A 21,710-nucleotide genomic window follows, 5' to 3' on the forward strand; every position below is an offset into this window, starting at 1 on the left:
ATTAACTGTGTTATTACCTGATTCAGTGTTATTTTTGTGTAAATTATATGTAACTAACACTCTAGCCTTCTTGAACCCGAAGGTTCATGGCTGCAGTAAACACAGGCCTTTAATCTGTCCCTATCCTGAGCAAGATCTATATACTCTTTTCCATCCCTACCAATTTCCTTTAGGTCCATCTCAACATTATCCCTCCATCTTCGTCCTCCTACTGGTAATGTGGATGCTTAGGATATTTCATCCACTGTCTGAAGGTGTATCCCACGACTGAGCTCACCTCAGAGTAGACTGTTAACGTTGAACGAAACTACCGGCTTGTTTATAAAAGTTATAGGTTGATAAAAAGTCTAGGGTTGCACCCTTAATCAGACTCCTCAGTTTTTTTTTGGGGGGGGGGGAAGCAACTACAGAGCAACCGCAAGGAAGGGGACTTTCGGCCAAAAGTAACAGCGCACCTTCTCCTCCATCCGTTCAACTCCAGCGGGAGTACAATGCACAGGAGTCGCGGATCTGTGCAAGCTCTTTTGTCTGTGGTTCCAATATACACCGTAATTTACACTACCTCCTATGGGCGTAGGTAAACAGATTGGTTTACTTGAAGTTCGTTTGGATTCGAACGTACATATGACAATATACAACATGGCTGTTTACAAATAACACATTTCAAACACAGTTCCAATTTTTATCTTCATCTATTCTGAAAAATCAACACACTTATACACTAAATAAACAACACGTTTAATTCCAGAAAGTTTTAACATAAAAAGAAGGAACGATCAACAAACAAACAACAAAAGTTGTTACGCCCATCATCACATTTTTTTCCTAGGCATTCAACTGACAGGTACCCCTCTACGAGAGTTACTTTTATAGTTATGAGGATTCACCTATAGGAACGCCGATTTGTCTAGCTTATATGTTCAGGACGCTCCTCTATTACGGTCGCTTTCCACATTATGGAGATCAGTATGAAACATGGAAATTATTATTTTGCAAAACAAATAACACTGCCAATATTAGCGAAAATTTTGAGTTTAAAGGATTAATAAAATTCAAAGGATAATATTGATATATTACTTATAAATTATGAATAACCAGAAAGGCTAAGAGCTAAATTCTTCCTTAGTTACCTCAAACAGCTGAAAGTCACATGGTAACGAAATCAACAAACTTCCGCTATAAAAGCGAGAAAAATTGGTAGAATATCGAGACATGCTGTGTCTTTACTCGTGTGCTCTCCACCCAAACAAACCCGCCAACTGGGTTTTTATTCGTTGGTTGAAGACATCGCTGTTTGAGGATCTCTTCGGTAACCTGGAAGGGGGCGAGGTTTTCACCTAAACCCAATCAGGACCTTTCGACTGATAATCACCAGCAGAGTCTGTACTAAGGCGACCTGTGGTTTTCACTGGGGTACCTCTTTCTCACCGCTAACAAGCATTTGATCAGGAACTTCAAGATACCCTACGCAAAACTACAGCTTGGAATAGCGGTATCACACAAAGCTGGTGATATCAAAAACAAAGATTTGTGATCGTGAAAGCAGCAACAATTTCGACTATCTATTAATCAATAAATAGAACAAGCCTTCAAGGATTAAGAACGGAAGATTCCTACCTGTATCGCTGGCAACGGACTAAGTTTTACCTTAGCCTTAAGAACAGTGTCCGATTAAAGAATGTAACGATACCTGTGGTGTCCAAAGCAGCCGGACGCGGGGTACGTGACACAACATACAGGTTGAAAGTTAACCATGCGACCTTACAATTGCGTCAACTTGTTATATCTTCTTGTTCTCAGTGAAAAGAGTGAAGTTATATTGCTACAATGATAAAACCGGGAACCGTAACACCCTCCTTGGAAAAATTTTCCGCGGCTCCTCATGAAACCAGTACATATTTTCATTGAAACAGTACATAGTGAAAAATGATTATAATCTCTTTCGCGAAAGAAGAAGTCGGAAATTACACAGACCAGCATGTAACCACGGCTATCGAACCTGGGTACTGGGTTCGTGTATCAGCTCTGAAAGAACAGCAAACGCTGGCACGAAGCCCATGGACTGAGGCCAAATACGTTTTCTATACATCAATAGATTTTGCGGGGGTGATGGTGTATGAAACAGGCAGCGACGAAAATATAAATTTATTAAGGAACGGAGAAAGGGGAAGATGAGAGGGATATTGCCAGCCTCTGTGGTGAAGTGGTTAAGGTAATGAGTTCGTTCACTAGGTATGAATTCTGTGTGGGGTACGAAGCGAGGCGTTTCTCTCATTAAGACCAATTACTTATAACAATACTAATAAAACTAGTTTTGAAACTTTGTTTAGTACCAAGAAATCTTAATCTATAAAAGTTTGTCCTCATTCACAAACTCATCAACGTACAGCCACAACCCTTGGAGCAAGAATCTTGAAACCCTAATAGTGTCTTCCTTTTGTGACGTAAGTACCCACTAAGAAGGGGTTTTCCGAAATTCAACCCGTAAGGGGAGAAAATGTTTTTTATTATTATTATTATTTTGATATGTTTACAACCCAAACCCCTGGACCTAAAAACGAAAATTTCAGGGTGTCTTCCTTTTATGATCCACTACGAAGGGCTTTTCCGAAATCAACTTGTATACAGGGTGTCTCATAAGTAATAAAGCAAACTGACACAGGTGAAAGTACACGATAATAGAAGCAAAAAGTCCCAGTAAACATGGGTCTGCAAACGAGCCGTTTTCGTGATAATTGCGAATGTGTGGTTTCAAGCTGCCTTTGACTTTATTGCTTGTAAACTTCGTCCTAGTTGGTAAAATGCTAATAATACAGTAAAAAAGGTCATTGGAGATTCTACTTACTTTAACAAACGTTAGTATGTTACATGTTACAATCACTGTATGCTCGTACCTGTGAAAGGAGGTGTTCAAAGTGTCGTCCTTGCATTTGGATGCAATACTTATTGTACGCGATTCCGCAATGACTTTCGAATTATTTGGAACACCCCCGGTTCATTTCGGAATTGGTCACAAGCATGTACAATTCTCTGTAATGATTGTATCCATTTTGTTTGATTACAAGGCCACCTCTCTGAAATGTTCCGTTTTGTAAATAAGGAGCAAACCTCGGAACGTGCAAGGAGTAAAGCACTCGGTGTTTACAAAATGCAATTATTGACGGCTTCTAACCACACATTCGCACACATTATTAGCATTTTACCAACTAGGACAACGTTTACAAACAATGAAGTCAGTGGCGGCTTGTAATCACACATTCGCGATTATCTAGAAAACGGCTCGTTTGCATACCCATGTTTACTGAGACTTTCTTTTGCTTCTATTATCGTGTACTTTCACCTGTGTCAGTTTGAGATATTACTTTTTAGACACCCTGTACAAATATGAAAATACTAAAAAAAAGTGCTCAACAGATGGTGTTACGCCTATTACATATTTTTGCGGGTGAATAATCTGTGAAAATCACAATTCGTTAAGTGCAATTATAGACACAACTAAAACATGATATAACAGACTAACATATAGGGTGGCTACTATTATATTTGTCTCCAGGTGTACAGTGTATAGTGCAGATACTCTAAAATTCCACTAAAACTTCAGCACCAACCATGCTTCAGTACCAAGATTCTAGTTCCAATTTTTGGACATTTGAAATTCCTGACTGTTAAAGTTATCACGTTGTATTCGTGGAATCCAGGGTTTGACTTAAAACTGTATGTCCGGTCCCGATTAGCCTATCAGCACATAATGTGGACTTAATTTAGGCAGCTTACATTGAAAATTGCTTATTGCTTATGTGAACTTCAGTACCAAGATTTAGCAATGCTACCATTCACGTAGGGTCTTATTTATCTGAGAAGAATAAAGCAGAGATGGGCAGACTGGGTTGGAAACACAAGCGGGCATGTCTTCTCTGGTGATTTAGCTTTGAATGCCCAATGGGCAAGTCCAGAACAGCGCTGAGCGTCTCTATCGTTTGCAGTTGGGCTCTTCTCAAGTGAAAATGTCAGTCGCAGAATGTGGTTCGGATCGACTCCGATTTCATGCATGGCCTTGTTGGAAGAAATGGGTTCTGTTTGTCTGTAGTCAGTGGAAAGCACAGGAAAGCTTCAGAGTGGTATTTTGAAGATAGTGTCATTTAGAACAATGTCATATCATACCCATGTTTCTATTTGTAACTAAAGTCCGTGGTGCAGAAACCCTTTGAGGGCCAGATCTGCCAAGCAGCTCTCTCATTGGTTGACGCGTAGTAAGAGAATCGAGTTCCATCGCCGCTGTTTTCCGGCTTCGAGAAGGAAGGCTGATACCATATGTCCCTATTTGAACTCATGATTCAGTCTAATTTTTGGAGCTCCCACCGGGAGATCGAACCCAGAGTCGCTGGCGTCAGAGGCGAGAGCGCTAGCCACACATCTACGCGGTCATTTCTATTCATGGTCTCCTTATGTAGAATTTCTAACTTACTAGCTTAAGTTGAATGATGAGGAAGAATGATTTAATTTAGCTTATTTTACGTCGCGTTTCCGCAACTTTTCTATAATCGGGACGATGTGAATGGATAGTGGTAAGATGAGGCGCTTGTTAGGCCAATAGCAAATACATATGAATGACACAAACTTCGACACAGGATTATTGGATGCGAGTCCAGCCGTCAGAGCCTTGCTAGCCTGCAATAATGCAGCCCAGGGTGTACTACGTGGAAGATAGGTTGGTAATTACCCCCACGACAAATAATTGTTTGTAGTTTTAAATTACCTCACTTTTCTTACACGTTTGGCTAATCGCGACGATGAGGATGGGTCATCAACTATTCCTTCGACAGGAGACGAACCTGGGGAATTTCGATGACTAGATGGAAAGTCTAACGCTTAAAGCACTCGACCACCGAGTCGGCAAATTAGATTTACAAATAAATGATGAAACAAGCACAATGACACACCCATGGTTTACCCAGGATTGTAACACTGGAATTGTTGTGCAAACATAACCCACAGAGATCCGGCAAGTCAAAATTATTGTATTATTTCTCAAAATTAAAATGATGAGAGAAAAGACAACGCTGGGAAAAGCATGTACAGTCACGGAGACAACTTGGTTCTAATGGTCATTGAAAGTCAATGGGGTTGTTATAACCCAGAATTCTCCATGACTTCAGCATTAATTGGGCAAAGTTCTTAAAATAACGCTTTGACAGGAAGTATGTTATCCATCCTATTTGTAGGCCTCAAGAATTAAAATACCATCTACACATTTATTAACATATAGAGAGCTTTCAGAAAGAACTAACATTATCTCTTGTGTACGTATGAAACTACTTGTATAAATGCAGGGTATCACAGGGCCTCCCCGAAGGAGTAGTGGTAACGTCGTCGCCTTGTAATCCAATGGTCTTGGGTTCGATACCCAGTGGAGGCACATGGCACAGTGGTTCGGATACAAATTTAAACTGTAGGTCCAGTCTCGATTAACCTTTATGTGCATAAGTGGTCTTAGAAGAACGATTCAAACAAACATGGTGTCGCCGCAAAACATCGACAAACGTTCACAGCGCGTAGAGGAAATCAAAGCAAATAATCTTTCTCAGTGCTGGTTGGGGCCTTGTCACAAGCTACGAACTCCCAGGAAAATGGCATTTCTGCAATGCAATTACGGGACACGTATCCAATCATTTACTTTTGGTTCAGTTAGCATCAGCAGCAACTTCAAAGTGGTGCAGCGTGGTTGCATACATTCGGGTTATGGCTTAATTTTTCGAGGCGTTCGTAGTTTCGACACGAGGCGTCAAAGAGAAAACTATAAGGAAGAAAAGTTGTTAGCTTTAACGACCTCTATACGTGCAAAAATATGTGTGTTAACACTCTGTCCTAGTGCCCCGTGGCGGAGTAGATAACGTAACACACTAAAAAGCCAGAGGTCTCAGGTTCGAACACCGGTTAAAACATGGATGCCTTATTGTGCGTGTAACATCGCTCGTTTCTTCCTCATCGCCAACCCAAGAGGCAGAAAGACGACGTAAAACATCTGAAATAAAGCCAGAGAAGTATCGTCCCGTCTCGATACCACATCTAGCTATTCACAATATAATTCCATCTCGAGAACTTGACTGCTATCGCAATATCGGCAATGGAAGGGGGGGATGGAAGTGTCGTTTCCAGTTTCCATTGAAACGCAGCCTTCAAAGTCTGGCAATTTCCGAGGGCGCAGCTCTTGTTTCGATTCGATACCGCTTCGAGGCATAACAGTGAGAGGCCGTTAGCAGGTGTGGAGCAGCTTCCTATTGAACGTCTCTCTCCAATAAATGATTCATCAGAACGCCGCGTGTTGCGCTCAGGGTTGGTTGGTGGGCGTGTGGAACTTCAGCGAATCATTTATATAGCAGGCTGATTTGCAAATGTCCATCGCTTTCGGTAAAGATATCTTGTATTAGTGTTTTGGTTATCTGGCATCACTTTTCCGTCCCTTAATTGAATTACAAAGAGGTAGAAGGATGATCAGTGATGTCGGGAGAGAATTGCTGCTGAGCTCCCTGCTTCAATGCTATTCTGTCTTTCGTTTTCTCCCCTTCGGGATTATAACGGTCAAATATTGAGTGACAAGTAATTAATCTAATTGCCCGTTAGTAGGAATTAATTGCAATTGGTAATATTAAAATCCGTCGCGAATACAGGTGTCTAGCGAACTGTCTTAGCCAGCACTAGCTTGCTCAACCACCGTTTTTCGCCCGAATTCGGATTTACATGCATTCTTATGGGAATAACAAGAAAAAGGCAACTTCTAAACCAATGGACCGAATTGGATGAGATTTTAACCAGCGGAAGAACACATCATGAAAGTACTGATTCCAAGATTTGAGCCTAATCAGAACAGAACTACGGGAGTTATGAATTATTAAAGATTCATCGTTGAATTGAAAGGGAGACGCTACCCTACTGAGTTGTCCTTGCTTTTCGTGACTGAATACAAAAGAGGAAGAGTTAGCCTAATCTCTGCGCGAGGGGCTGCTACCAGGGGTTAAGGACCGGAGTGAGCATTGACCAGGATAGGAGGACAACGGTCAAAGCACCAGAAACAATAAACAAGCACCTGATCATAGAGGGTACAGCGTCACTACGTTCAAATCTGGAATAAAAGGGATGATTTGGAATAGCGAGACACAGTTTTGCACAGTTTTGCCTACAATCGCCACCGGAGTGTGAGCTACGCGCGACCTAGCTGCGAGGTTATGGATTTGATTTTCCTCGAGTGAGTGTTTCAGAGCCATGGAGTAGAGCAGAATAGAACCAGGGGGTCCTTCTCCCCCTCGCCGTCAACGCATCCGTGCACATACGTGTGGTTATGTGAGAATAACGCCAGACACGTCCACCTGTGTCAATCGTCCGAAACAACGTCTAAAGTAGTGAAAGTTGATAACATTTGATATCCATGTGAAACCGCGAATGGCTCATCGCGTATGTTCGTCTCATCGCCCAAGTCACGTATCTGTACTTACGAGTGACCGCGAAGAACTGACCTATTGCTGCGCAAGTTGTCGTATGGAGTCGACAGTGTGCGTGTACCGTTCTGGACGTCCCTGCGAAGTGAACGAGTGAAGCCAGGATCCGATGATGCCAGATGGAGCTGCCGACTGATCCACTTTCGCCAACCCGAATAACCGCGAGGTGCAACAATGGAGTGTGGAGGCCTTCCTAGGACCACTTTCACCCAACCCAGGTCAGAGGGAATGCAGCGAAGGTAAGATCCAACCATGTGCGTGTGTGAGAAAGATGACGACTATCTACCGCGAATCTGCGTGAATCAAATCATTGCTTAACTTAAATCAGTGCTATGGCATCCCTAGGCATCGGTATTCCGGCGGAAGTAATCAATGTTAAAGATGAGAGTTTATGTTAACAGCAAACAATAGTTCATTGAATATATTTATACCTTCAGAAAAGATAGAAGGGGTTCGCACAAGGAACAATTATTCACTTTATGCTTAAAATCCTAAACGATAAATTGTAAAAGGCAATGTAGCCAGACATAACAAGAGTATGGTCAAAGTAGTAATTAATCTAACCTTTGTAATTGTCATATTGTCGCCATATGCCATGGAATGAGAGTATGAATGTAAGATCGAGTGAAAGAGGGCAAGATGTACTGTGTTTTTATCTGTGCTTTAATATATGTGTATATTCAGAAACACCGTAGTATTATGTAACGTCATTTCAGGTATTTAAAATCAAATCCTCCTAGGTTTATTCTCGGTAACTCCGACTGTTAGGCACTTATCCTGACCGTATTATATTTCATGTAATGTTTAATTCGCCCAGCAGGTGAGGCGAGCGATTCTTCGTTGTTGCGTTGCTAAGCTCAGTTCAGTTGAGTTAATTGAGTTAATTAGTTTTATTATTAAATTAGCAGCCCGTAACAAAATACGCGCCCGAACATTCGACGAGTAGGCAAAAAAGTAGGCAAGTAAAAAAGTTGCCCGAACAAGAGACGAGTAGGCAAATAAGATAAGTTGGCATATAAAAAGTTGCCCGAACAATCGACGAGTAGGCAAATAAATATGTAGGCATATAAAAAGTTGCCCGAACAATTCGACGAGTAGGCGAATAGATTAGTAGGCATATAAAAGTTGCCCGAACAAGCGACGAGTAGGCGAATAAATAAGTAGGCAAGTAAAAAAGTACGCCGAATAATCGACGATTAAGTGAATAGACAAGTAGGGGTGTAAAAGTAGGCCCGAATAATCGAAGAGTAGGCAAATAGGAAGCAAATAGGAATTAGGCTCGTAGAACGATGTTACAGGCAGGCTAGTAAGGAACCTGGAGGTCACGAGTATTCTAATTAGTTGCTTATCTACTCAATGTGAATTTTATTAAGTTTGATTGTAATGGTTAACAATCAGTTATGTCTATTACCCAAGGGAATTTAATACTTGTTGTTAAAGAGAGTTTTCAGCTTACGAATGTCTACGACAGGGTACCAGAATTTAACGCTAAGGGGGAACTAAGATTTTTTTTGTTGAAAGTTAAATAATTGCAACCTGTAACTGAAAATCCTGATAAGAATCTATAAAGACGTGTTCATTTAAAGTATTAATGTGTAATTTGTACGGTGATTTTAATTAACTGAATATGCAATCGATGTGTAGCTAGAACTATTTTGTGTGTTTTTTATGGTGTAATAGTGAAATACTTTGTCGCGACTATAGCATTTATCCACTAGCAGAATTATTAGAGAATCTTATTATTTTATTAACAATGGGCGTTATTAACTTCGGACGATAAAGGACAAAAGGACACGCGTTATGACACACGGAAGCAGGTGAGGGGTGCGATCCCCGGGATCTGAAACCAGAAACCAGGAAAAGAATTTTGATATATTTTTCCTTCGGCGATAGCCAGCCACGAGAAGAAGAAGAAGATTGGCATTCAAAGAACTACTCGGCTCCGCAAGATATTAGCCAACAACAATACCATGGACCGCCCAAGGGTTGAGAATTCTACAGATGCAGGCGTTCGTCAGCCGGCAACGTTGATAAGGATCTAGGGAAAGATCAGTCAGTAACAGGGTTGCCAGTTCCAGAGAAGATGGACGTGCAGGCCATGTTCTCTCAGCTAATCAGCAATATCGAAGCCAGAGATGAAGAAAGAGATCAGAAGAGGAAGAGAGAAGAAGAAGAAAGGCGGAAGATAGAGGCTGCCGAAAGGAGGGAGAAGGAAGAAATGGAAGAAAGAAGAAGAAAAGAGTGGGAAGATAGATGGGACCGCCGTTTCCAAGTACTGCTATCCGAAAATGACCGAATGAAGGAGAAAGTACTTCAGTCGGAGAAGGAATGCGAAAGGAGACATGAAGAGACAAACATTAATGTAGTCACAATGGAGAAAGATCTGCGTGTAGAGTTACGTCAGGTTCAAGAAACTATTGGAACGCTGGACGCAAGAACGACCGAGAATCAGACGGGCATAACCAGCCGATTAGAACGACTGGAAGCGGAGACACGTGAATTGAAGGATTTCCAAATCACGCAACGGAGAAGAAATGAGGACGAAGAGATTCGCCGATTGGAGGCAACGTCCAGGGATGCGAACCCAACTCCTTTGCTCGTCGCAGCAGACGTGCCTAACCAGCTGACCTGTCAATCAGCACCAACTTCCTTGGATCGCCAAGCAGCGCGTGACGTCATCGGCCGGAGCGGGAGTTCGCCGAGCTTGAACGCTTTCGCCCAGCAGGAGACACGCAGTGTTTCTAACCCGGAGTCGAATACTCGCGGAATCTTCTCAAAAGTCGGCATAGATCATTTTCAAACGTACAGCCCCGATCACGACGAGGCTTTACCGTCAATCTTCATAGGGGACTTCAAGAGAGATTGTTTGTTGTACGATGTCGATAGCCCAGACTGCTTGAGGCTAATGCGAAAATTACCCAAAGGGAATGCAAGGATCTGGCTCGAGCAGCGGAATCCGCCATTCGATATATTTGAAGAGTTTGAACAGGCATATGAAGTTCTTTCCAACCCTGATAAACGGAAGCTCTATGACCGGGGACCACAGTTTTTGAGCAACGAGTGGAAAAGCACATTGCAGGACTACGGAGTGAAAGTAATGCTAACCGCCCCTTATCCCCAGCGAGGCCAGTACAGCAATCACCGTCCACAACAACAACACTTCAGAGATGATAGAGATGGAGAAAACACGAGATGGCAACACTGCAGGGGTCAAAACAACCCGAGACAAGTTGAGAGGAATCGTGCTGTGAATGCGGTTAGAACAGTCGTATCCCCACAGACTGGTGCTAATTTACTCGATTGGAATAGACCGTCTACTAGCCGTAACTTGGACTCACTCTCCCCAGATTACCAACCTGGACGAAGTAGACTGAGTCAAGAACAGCGATCTCTGGAGCAGATAACCGATATTCAAGGCCCGACGGAAGACTAGAAGACTCCTTTGTCAGTCCGGCTCATGTCAAAGGAGACACTGAAGAAAATATCGCACTAGAGCCACCCCGATTGTAAAGTAAACAATAGGAAAATTAGAGATTATTTTTTTATATTAAGAGGCAAAAAATGTAGACCTTTCTTATAATTAATGCAAGAAGTATGCAAACATATGTGTGAGAGGGAACAAATTGCAAATCAAATATTTACTTATATCTTATTTAGCTTATTATTCAGTATTCACTTTAATATGTATAAAACTACAGGGTGTATCCAAAGTTAGTATATATGTGGTAATATGCATTGAGATTTTGATGTTAAAATGTACTTTATATTGTATTCTTGTATATTTTATTATATTCGTTTATATTCTCATAATTATATCACAATTGCAGAAAGTATAACTTCATTCTAATGTTGAGTTAAAAGTTATACAGTCCAGGGTTCGAGTCTCTATTCAGACGCCTATGTGTGCGATCACTAATAAATATCATTAATATGTGGTATGAATTTTTTCCTGTCACTCGCAAGTTCGCTCTGAAAAAAATTCATAATTAAAAGGAGGGGAATGTTATAACGGTCAAATATTAAGTGACAAGTAATTAATCTAATTGCCCGTTAGTAGGAATTAATTGCAATTGGTAATATTAAAATCCGTCGCGAATACAGGTGTCTAGCGAACTGTCTTAGCCAGCACTAGCTTGCTCAACCACCGTTTTTCGCCCGAATTCGGATTTACATGCATTCTTATGGGAATAACAAGAAAAAGGCAACTTCTAAACTAATGGACCGCATTGGATGAGATTTTAACCAGCGGAAGAACACATCATGAAAGTACTGATTCCAAGATTTGAGCCTAATCAGAACAGAACTACGGGAGTTATGAATTATTAAAGATTCATCGTTGAATTGAAAGGGAGACGCTACCCTACTGAGTTGTCCTTGCTTTTCGTGACTGAATACAAAAGAGGAAGAGTTAGCCTAATCTCTGCGCGAGGGGCTGCTACCAGGGGTTAAGGACCGGAGTGAGCATTGACCAGGATAGGAGGACAACGGTCAAAGCACCAGAAACAATAAACAAGCACCTGATCATAGAGGGTACAGCGTCACTACGTTCAAATCTGGAATAAAAGGGATGATTTGGAATAGCGAGACACAGTTTTGCACAGTTTTGCCTACAATCGCCACCGGAGTGTGAGCTACGCGCGACCTAGCTGCGAGGTTATGGATTTGATTTTCCTCGAGTGAGTGTTTCAGAGCCATGGAGTAGAGCAGAATAGAACCAGGGGGTCCTTCTCCCCCTCGCCGTCAACGCATCCGTGCACATACGTGTGGTTATGTGAGAATAACGCCAGACACGTCCACCTGTGTCAATCGTCCGAAACAACGTCTAAAGTAGTGAAAGTTGATAACATTTGATATCCATGTGAAACCGCGAATGGCTCATCGCGTATGTTCGTCTCATCGCCCAAGTCACGTATCTGTACTTACGAGTGACCGCGAAGAACTGACCTATTGCTGCGCAAGTTGTCGTATGGAGTCGACAGTGTGCGTGTACCGTTCTGGACGTCCCTGCGAAGTGAACGAGTGAAGCCAGGATCCGATGATGCCAGATGGAGCTGCCGACTGATCCACTTTCGCCAACCCGAATAACCGCGAGGTGCAACAATGGAGTGTGGAGGCCTTCCTAGGACCACTTTCACCCAACCCAGGTCAGAGGGAATGCAGCGAAGGTAAGATCCAACCATGTGCGTGTGTGAGAAAGATGACGACTATCTACCGCGAATCTGCGTGAATCAAATCATTGCTTAACTTAAATCAGTGCTATGGCATCCCTAGGCATCGGTATTCCGGCGGAAGTAATCAATGTTAAAGATGAGAGTTTATGTTAACAGCAAACAATAGTTCATTGAATATATTTATACCTTCAGAAAAGATAGAAGGGGTTCGCACAAGGAACAATTATTCACTTTATGCTTAAAATCCTAAACGATAAATTGTAAAAGGCAATGTAGCCAGACATAACAAGAGTATGGTCAAAGTAGTAATTAATCTAACCTTTGTAATTGTCATATTGTCGCCATATGCCATGGAATGAGAGTATGAATGTAAGATCGAGTGAAAGAGGGCAAGATGTACTGTGTTTTTATCTGTGCTTTAATATATGTGTATATTCAGAAACACCGTAGTATTATGTAACGTCATTTCAGGTATTTAAAATCAAATCCTCCTAGGTTTATTCTCGGTAACTCCGACTGTTAGGCACTTATCCTGACCGTATTATATTTCATGTAATGTTTAATTCGCCCAGCAGGTGAGGCGAGCGATTCTTCGTTGTTGCGTTGCTAAGCTCAGTTCAGTTGAGTTAATTGAGTTAATTAGTTTTATTATTAAATTAGCAGCCCGTAACAGGATGACCTTTCTGAAGATTTGCTTAAGTTTACTTCGCTTTTTTTGTGCCACTTTTGGCTAATTTGCGAAGATGGGGATGAGTGATGATATGGTGAAATTGGTGAATGGACACTCACGAACATCCATGCCCAGGCCGGGATTCGAATCTGGCGTCGTAGCGCGATGTGTTAACCACTCCGCCACGGGGGACGGCCCTTTCTGAAGACAACAAAATTTCAAACCTCACATCCACGTAGTATACGCTGGACTGCAGTTAGAGGACTAACGAGGTTCTGGCGCCTAGACATGCAGCCAGGATAATCCTCTGTAGGAATTGTTTTGTGTCGTCCGTACCTACATATATGTATTGTCCCTTCATCTATCTCATCTTATCACCATTCATCCTCATCTTCGCGATCATTCAACAGTGGCAGGAAAGCGAAGTAATATGAAACATATCATTCATTCACTCTCTCTCTCTTTCAGAACTACTACTCAGGTTCTTTATCAGGTCCGGACTAGAAACTAGAACCATGGACGCAATACACACGGATCGTACAGAGACTTCGAGCGGGCTTGTAAAAACCAATCTGTGAACAAGATCGGATGCTTCGAGACGAGACCGAGAACAACGAGACAAGATCTTTGTAAAATCAAGACGGGAACCAACGCTTCATGTTAGTCATTCTGACTTCCGTTGACCTAAACCAAACCGCGGTGACTCAGTCGGTAACGCGTCTGACTACCATGCTAAAGGTCCCGGGTTCGATCACCGGCCGGTTCAAATCCGGGAACTTTTCTAACGGTGGAAGCGGCCCCGGCGCCCACCCAGCGTCGAATAACATGGGTACCTGGGGGAAATCCTGGGGGGTAAAGGCGGTCAGGGGCGTGATGCTGATCACATCACCCCCACTCACGACCGGATCAAGAAAGTGTGGGGCGTTACCCCACACCCCCTATACGCCTTCATGGCGTGGTGCTATGCACAGGGGAACACTTTACCTTTTTTACCAAGCTTACTTTTTCAAGCATAGCAATCGGATATGAACCTTATTTTTAAAGCTAAATGTTATAAAAAGGTAGTACAAGCTAACACTTGCTCCTTTTAACATTGTATGGGGATGGGGGAGGTGGGGAGGTAAGGCTCCACACACATTCACAATCGGAGATATTTGTAGAGGTGAGGTGATGAGAACCACGCCCTGATACCCTTTACTCCCAAGTATCTATTTCTTACAGGCTCGATGAACCATAGAGCTGCTACACGAAGGGGCATTTTGGAAACATTTCCACCTGTATTCATCCGCCCCGGGAATTGAACCCAGGTCTCCACTTCGTGGCAGTCAGACACTCGACTTACTGGGCCACCACGGCTCTCAGATAAATCATAAATTTTGTGTACGTATAATAGGCATAAAGTCAATTCACAAGTGGGAAATTTGAGCCTATTTTTTGCATATTTATCGTTAATAAAATTTATTTTTTCGCGGTTCGTAGCGTCGAAACGATGCGTCAAACAGAAATTATCAGACGAGACGAGAACGAGACGCATGTTTATAAAACTATACGATATCGAGAATGAGAGGACATTTTGAACTCGAGACAAGACGGCGAGACTGCCAAGTTTTGTCTCGTCTAGTCTTGAATTTTAAATTAATTAAAATTATGCTATCACGTTGAAATGTCTTGTCAGAGGTTCGAACCCAGAGACTCGTATTGGTTGTCATAGTTACATAAATACATGACTGCTGAACAATTTCATTTTCAGCAACATAGAACAGTAACAGCTAATTTTATTTTAGAAATCGTAAAGTGGAACTTGTATGTTTTGCGACGGTATATTTAACCTTGTAGTTTAGTAGGAATGCATAATTTTGTGCAGTGTGTGGACTGACCTGTTTTTTTTTTAATGTGTGGGAATTATGCGTGATTTTTTTGTGTGTGTGTCGTTGGAATGCCAGCGTAGATATTTCCCTGGATTCGCTTTTGACAAGAAATGTAAAAATTTGAATATACAAATATGTAATCAGCTTATAAGTAAATTTGTTCTTCCATATTGTTGACTATTTCTGCCATGCATATTTACCATTTGGTAACAAAGACAGACGAAAAAAAATATAAATGTAATATTTTCCTATTCTCAGTTAAGAGAATGTATTTCCTACCGTCTACATTGTTAGAAATTACCGTAAAATGTACACTATTATACCGTTAAAAACGTCAAATGCTTGTTAATTTACAGAAACGGGACGCAAACTCCTTTATCTCCAGAGTTCTGTGGTTAGAATAAGAAGTGCAGACGGCATATTAAGCTCAGATATACATTTATGCATCTAGTTATTACATATATGCTTGTAGTACGGGACTGGGGCATGTAAGAAGAATCTTTCAAATTTATATTTCAATATTGTATCGTGCATTAAGATAGAAACTAATCATACATTGCAGTTGTATGTACTGCAAACATATTTATTGAAAACTGGATTGTTAATACTACAAATATGTTTTAGTTGCTAACCTTGCTGTGAATACACACACAAGTAATGTGTGGGTTCAACTAATAATACTTTAAAATCATTAGGATCATTTTCTTACGGTTGTTGAATAAGTACAATAAGATATTATCTCATGTAACTTCAATTCTTAAATTAGAGTAAGTAATTCTACAGTAGGCGTGTAAGATAGCCTCTTCGCTTGTAAACAACGATGATACATTGCAATCAAAGGATATCAGATTCGATTCCAGATGAAAGCACATCAAGAATCAAATCCGGAACATCTAATCAAGATGTCCCGGCTTCGATACACGGTGGAGGCACATAGTGGTTCGGATCCAGTGTAGATTCAGTTCCGGTTAGCCTATCTGTGCATAAAGTGAACTTAAACTGAACTTCTGCGTTGAAACGGTACCATTCAAACTCAATGGTATCGTTGCAATCGTAACTGTACAAGACTTGTGATATGATATAGTTTAAACCTTTCAAATTCTTTAAATTTGTTTGATATTTTTTTAAATATGTGCTCTATTATTTATTATCTTATTACTTGCCGTTTAAGTTAGAAAAAAATGTTAATTTTTAATTGTTACTGGTCTATCCATCCTGCCAATACCATCAATATGCGCATTATCGATAATGTATACGTCCCTGATGGGGCAGTGGTAGCGTCGTCGCCTTGTAATGAAGGAGTCACAGGTTCGATTCCCGGTGAAGGCACATAGTGGTTCCGATCCCACTTTAAACTCTAGGTCCAGTCCCGATTAAACTTACTGTGCATAAAGTGGACTTAAAACACAAAATCCACCAACCAACCAGATAAGGCATACACTGATACATCAAAGGCGCAGTAGATATCGCGACAACAGTACTGAGACAATGAGACAGACGACGGAATGAACTCGAAGAATTCGATTGATTGATTGAGTTGGTGTTTTAAGTCCACTTTATGCACAGTAAGGCTAATCGGGACTGTACCTACAGTTTAAAGTTGGATGCGAACTGCTATGTGCCTCCACCGGGTATCGAACCTGGGACCCCTTGATTACAAGGCGACAACGTTACCACTGCGCCATCGGGGAGACACACGAAGAATTCGAATCCAAATCATGACACTAACCAACACACTACACACTTGCATACCCATTTGATCAAAATGCCTGGCAAGACTCACTGGCCTGCGAGTTCTTGTCCAGGAAATGAACTATTTTTCGGTCCAAATTGGAGAATGAAAGAAAAATGTATTTGTGGTTTGCACCCCCAGGCTATTTATTTACTACGAACCACATTAATTTTATTGATACGGGAAATGGAAGACGGTAAACCCGGGGCAAACGCACATTTGAAGCCCGGCTGGTACAGAATATTTTCCTCATGAGGAGGAAGAGCCTTGTTAGGGGACCCATTAGAGTCCAATTCGTTCCCAAGGCGAGGACCAATTCTAGTTAGCGTAGGCAAGGTCACAGTCGAGATCAAATCAGTGCATTATTTTCTCATTTGGTATTATCGAGGTAAATGACATTTACTTTACTTTTATCACTACACTATTTCTACTTGTTTAATCTTCCTTTTTTATTTTTATAATTAATGATGGAGTTGGGAAAAGTGACCCTCACGTGTGAGGGTTGATATACTGTGAATACTATATCCGCGATAACATCGTAAAGGGTTGTTGATATGTTTGAAAATAATATCCACCATTCCCATATGTAAGTGTCATATATTTTGTATTTGTATTTTCATTTCACGTCGCATTTTCTATCTTTTGATTAATCGCGACGATGGTGCTGGGTGCTGAAGGAACACCCACGCGCAGGCCGGGATTCTAATCCGGGAACTTTGGTAGCGAGATAGCTCAGCCATCAAGCAAGCGACATACATATCTTGATTATATTTTAATTTTGTAATGTAGCGTCGCATTTCTGCCACTTTTTGCTAATCGCGACGATGACGGTGTATGATGAAATTGAAAAAGGGTTACTCACAAAGAACAACAATGCCCAGGAACAACGAACCCGGGACCCCTGGCGCGTCGTAGCGCACTGTGCTAAGATTTAGCCTATATTTTTAAAACTATATCAGCGAGGCCCTTATAAGTTTCATATAACTTAGTTTTAATCTATATACACGGTGCCATTATATTTGGTTCTACGGTTGATATAATTGGAAAACTACTCGAGTTCAATTATCTAGGGCTGATATACTGTAAAACTGTATATTTATATACGGTTACAGGGTAGATATACTTTGGACGGTCGACTCACGATCTCGCCAACGATGGTTTCGAGTTCGAATCCTGGGGCGTACCTGATCGCTTGTACGTGCCTCTTCGTGAATTTTATACAATCATCGATCATGTTCATCGTTGTAATTAGCACAAATAGTCAAAGAGAGACTAAATTAGAAAAAAAATAGTAGTTCACAAGGCCCTTACATCTTACAGTTGATATTTGCTAATTGAGAAACACAATGTGCTTGCCTGTTATACTTTCAGAAACATTTATTTGCGCGTGACCCATCAACCGACCATGTGGTGACATGTGCAAGAACTGGCTCTTTTAAGAGTGTTTCGGTCCATATCACGCATTCATTGGATCTACCACATCCATCATATGAACATGGTATGTTCCAGTTTCACCTATGTGTATGTAAAATCGCCGGGTCTAATCCGTTGCGAAGTGGTCGACGTTACACGTTACGGACCCAGAGGTCTCAGATACGAATCACCATCATTCATCCCCATTGTCGCGATGAACGGACGAGGTAAAACAGTCACGTGAAATAACCGAAACAGAAAGATAAATATAAAATGGTTCTGTTCGACTACAGTGTGGGTACATTTAAACAGTAAGAGTAGGTCAAGATAATGTGCAGGATGGAATGAAAAGTTTTTCTTTTTAAAAATCAGTTTTATGTACTGATGAGCCACTCAAGACTGAACATACAGTTTAAAATGTAATCCGAACCACTAAAATGTGTTCGTACCGGGAGTCGAATCCAGGACCACTTGAGTACAAGGGGACAGCGTTTACTAAGCACTACCTTGTCAGTGCTTCCAACACAGGTATAAACAATAGTCGTCACGATTTGATTTTCACAAAGTCGAGTGGTTATGGTATAGGGCAAGCGGTCCGGGTTCGAACCTCGGTGCAACTAAAAATTTCCAGACAACTGGCGATTATCTTGAAAAAAGTAGTAGTAGCGGTCTTCGATCTGAAAAGGTAGAAAACACCTAAGGTGGGATTTAATTGACTGACCACGCGTCACCCAATCAAAATCCGCTTGGCAGATGTTGGTCCTAAATGGGTCATAAGTTATTATAGTCTGAATTCAATTGTTGTTTTAAGTCCACTTTATGCACAGAAAGGCTAATCGGGACTGGACCTACAGTTTAAAGTGGGATCCGAACCACTATGTGCCTCCACCGGATATCGAACCCGGTATCCTTTTATTACCAGGAGACGACGCTACCACTGCGCCATCGGGGAGGCCCATTTAAAATAAACTCGAACTCAAAGCCAGAAACTATGGACGCATTTGTTTGTTTGGATTGCTGCTGCTGGGACCACTGTACCATGTGCCTCCACAGCGTATCGAACCAAGGATTCTATGGATGTAGAAATTTCCCTCCTTCAAGAAACGATTGTCACAAAGGTACTTTGGTAAGTGAGAAATTTACACTCAAGTGCTTGTGGCGAAGTATAACTGCATTTATAACCAGACAGTCTAATTGGGAATGAGCCTACAGTTTGAAGTGTGGTCTGAACATTTTTGCACGTCCCCATCAGGAATCAAAACTGGGGACTTTTGATTACAAGGCTACAGTGCTACCTACCACTACACTATACGCATGGAGGGAGGAAAGGGCACATAAGATTACACATGACACTTACCTTGTGCGTAAGACGATCCTCCACACAACCAGAACACTAAAATCGCGACGTACGAGAAACACTTCGCCAAAATCCACTGATTCCTCTTCATATTGAAGGTGGGGGCCACTTGACAAAAAATCCGTCGAACGAAAAAACCACACGCGCACAACGCTTTAAAAAAAACACCACCAAGTTAACTAGTAAGTTATGGAAGGAAGATTTCTTTCTTTGTTAATCACGTAATAAAAAACACAACAATTTCAACTCCTTCTAGCACCAATACAATGTGACCTCACCACACTTTCGACACTACGGTGTATTCTTTAGTCGTGACAGTTAAGTTGTGAAGTTATTTCCCAATTTGTCTTCTGAACTGCACAACAATACCCCACTGTTGCGTTGAATGATTTACCGGCGCTGGTACAGGGAAGGAAGATAAAATATATGCTGTTGTCAGTTCGAAAAGACCACTCTGACCTTGTGAAAAGGCCTTGAAGATATCACAAAATACACAATACCTACAAGTAGCGTTTTGACTGCTCGTGCCAATGATAAGAACCACGTCCAAGCCAGTACACGCTTGAAAACAAAAAGCAGAAGGTTTCAAGTCAATAACAACAAGTGAGAATTTGTTCAGGTCAAGCAAAAGGGATGGAAAAGAACACGTCAAAACAAACTCATGAATTTTTTTCACATGTCTACCGTTGCGATTCCTGGCTGTACTAAGTTGGTACTGCGAGGCATGCCACAAAACTTGAGTTCACACGTGAGTCTGTGCCGCGTAGAGCATTATGAACGAGTGGGCCCCTGAGCCACTCAATACTCCTCAGTCACTCATTCTGACAACCGCACGAGCAACGTGATTTGCAAGTTTCCTCAACGCAGGGTCGAGCTCGTGAAAGCAAGCACGTCATCGCCACTTTGTATCCACAACAAAAGCCGGTTCCTTGAGGTTAAAAAAAAGCAGGTTGACAGCGCGGTCAAATGCAACCTTACATATGTATATATACACACACGCACGCACCACGCAGCTCCGGTGTTACCGTCGCCTTCGACCCGGGCTGTTCGGTTTCTCGCGCGGAACTGACATCAACCGGAGTCCAAAGCCTTGGTGCGCGCGCGCCGCAGCCGCCCGCTATATTGGACGGAGGGAAAAAGTAGCGTTTGCGATGGAGGGGGCGGGGGGAGTGTTGGGGGGAGGCAAGCTGTGTTCTGCTGCAGCCTTGGCTCGCTTGTCGCTCCCGGTGTAACGGGGAATTTGGACTCCGTACAAAAGTGACTGTACAGTCAATTTTCTACGCAGTCCAAATTCCCCGTTTTCGTGACGGGGAATTTGGACTCCGTAGAAAAATGACTGTACAGTCAATTTTCTACAGAGAAAAATGACTGCCCTTTTCAGATCCCGTCAATTAAGCAGGGGGTAAAATATCCCCGTAGAAAAATGACTGCCTGTCAATTCCCACTTAAAAGAGGGGGTACAAATTCCCCGTAGAAAAGTGACTGCCCAATTAAATCCTGCTTATATTAGGAGGGGGTACAATTTCCCCGTAGAAAAGTCACTGCCCTATTAAATCATGCTAATATTAGAAGGGGGTACAATTTCCCCGTAGAAAAGTGACTGCCCCCTTATATCCTGCTTATATTAGGAGGGGGTACAAATTCCCCGTAGAAAAGTGACTGCCCCCTTAAATCCTGCTTATATTAGGAGGGGGTATAATTTCCCCGTAGAAAAGTGACTGCCCTATTAAATCCTGCCAATATGAGAAGGGGGTACAATTTCCCCGTAGAAAAGTGACTGCCCTATTAAATCCTGCTTATATTAGGAGGGGGTACAATTTCCCCGTAGAAAAGTGACTGCCCCCTTATATCCTGTTTATATTAGGAGGGGGTACAAATTCCCCGTAGAAAAGTGACTGCCCCCTTTATTCCTGCTTATATTAGGAGGGGGTATAATTTCCCCGTAGAAAAGTGACTGCCCCTTTAAATCCTGCTTATATTAGGAGGGGGTATAATTTCCCCGTATA

At 41.9% G+C, this 21,710-nt stretch overlaps 1 protein-coding gene across 1 annotated transcript in view; it reads right to left on the minus strand.

The window, feature by feature from the left end:
- LOC145985612 (protein turtle homolog A-like) overlaps window positions 1–20,755 on the minus strand; it is an 836,473-nt gene extending 815,718 nt beyond the window's left edge. Inside the window, exon 1 of the mRNA XM_083119681.1 lies at window positions 19,705–20,755. Within this exon, the coding sequence (XP_082975807.1) occupies window positions 19,705–19,795 (91 nt within the window). The 5' untranslated portion in view covers window positions 19,796–20,755. The remainder of the gene's footprint in view (window positions 1–19,704) is intronic.
- Window positions 20,756–21,710: the final 955 nt, after the last annotated feature.

This window comes from Lepisma saccharinum, chromosome 3 (assembly GCF_977018435.1).
Source record: "Lepisma saccharinum chromosome 3, izLepSacc3.1, whole genome shotgun sequence".
Lineage (NCBI taxonomy): Eukaryota > Metazoa > Arthropoda > Insecta > Zygentoma > Lepismatidae > Lepisma > Lepisma saccharinum.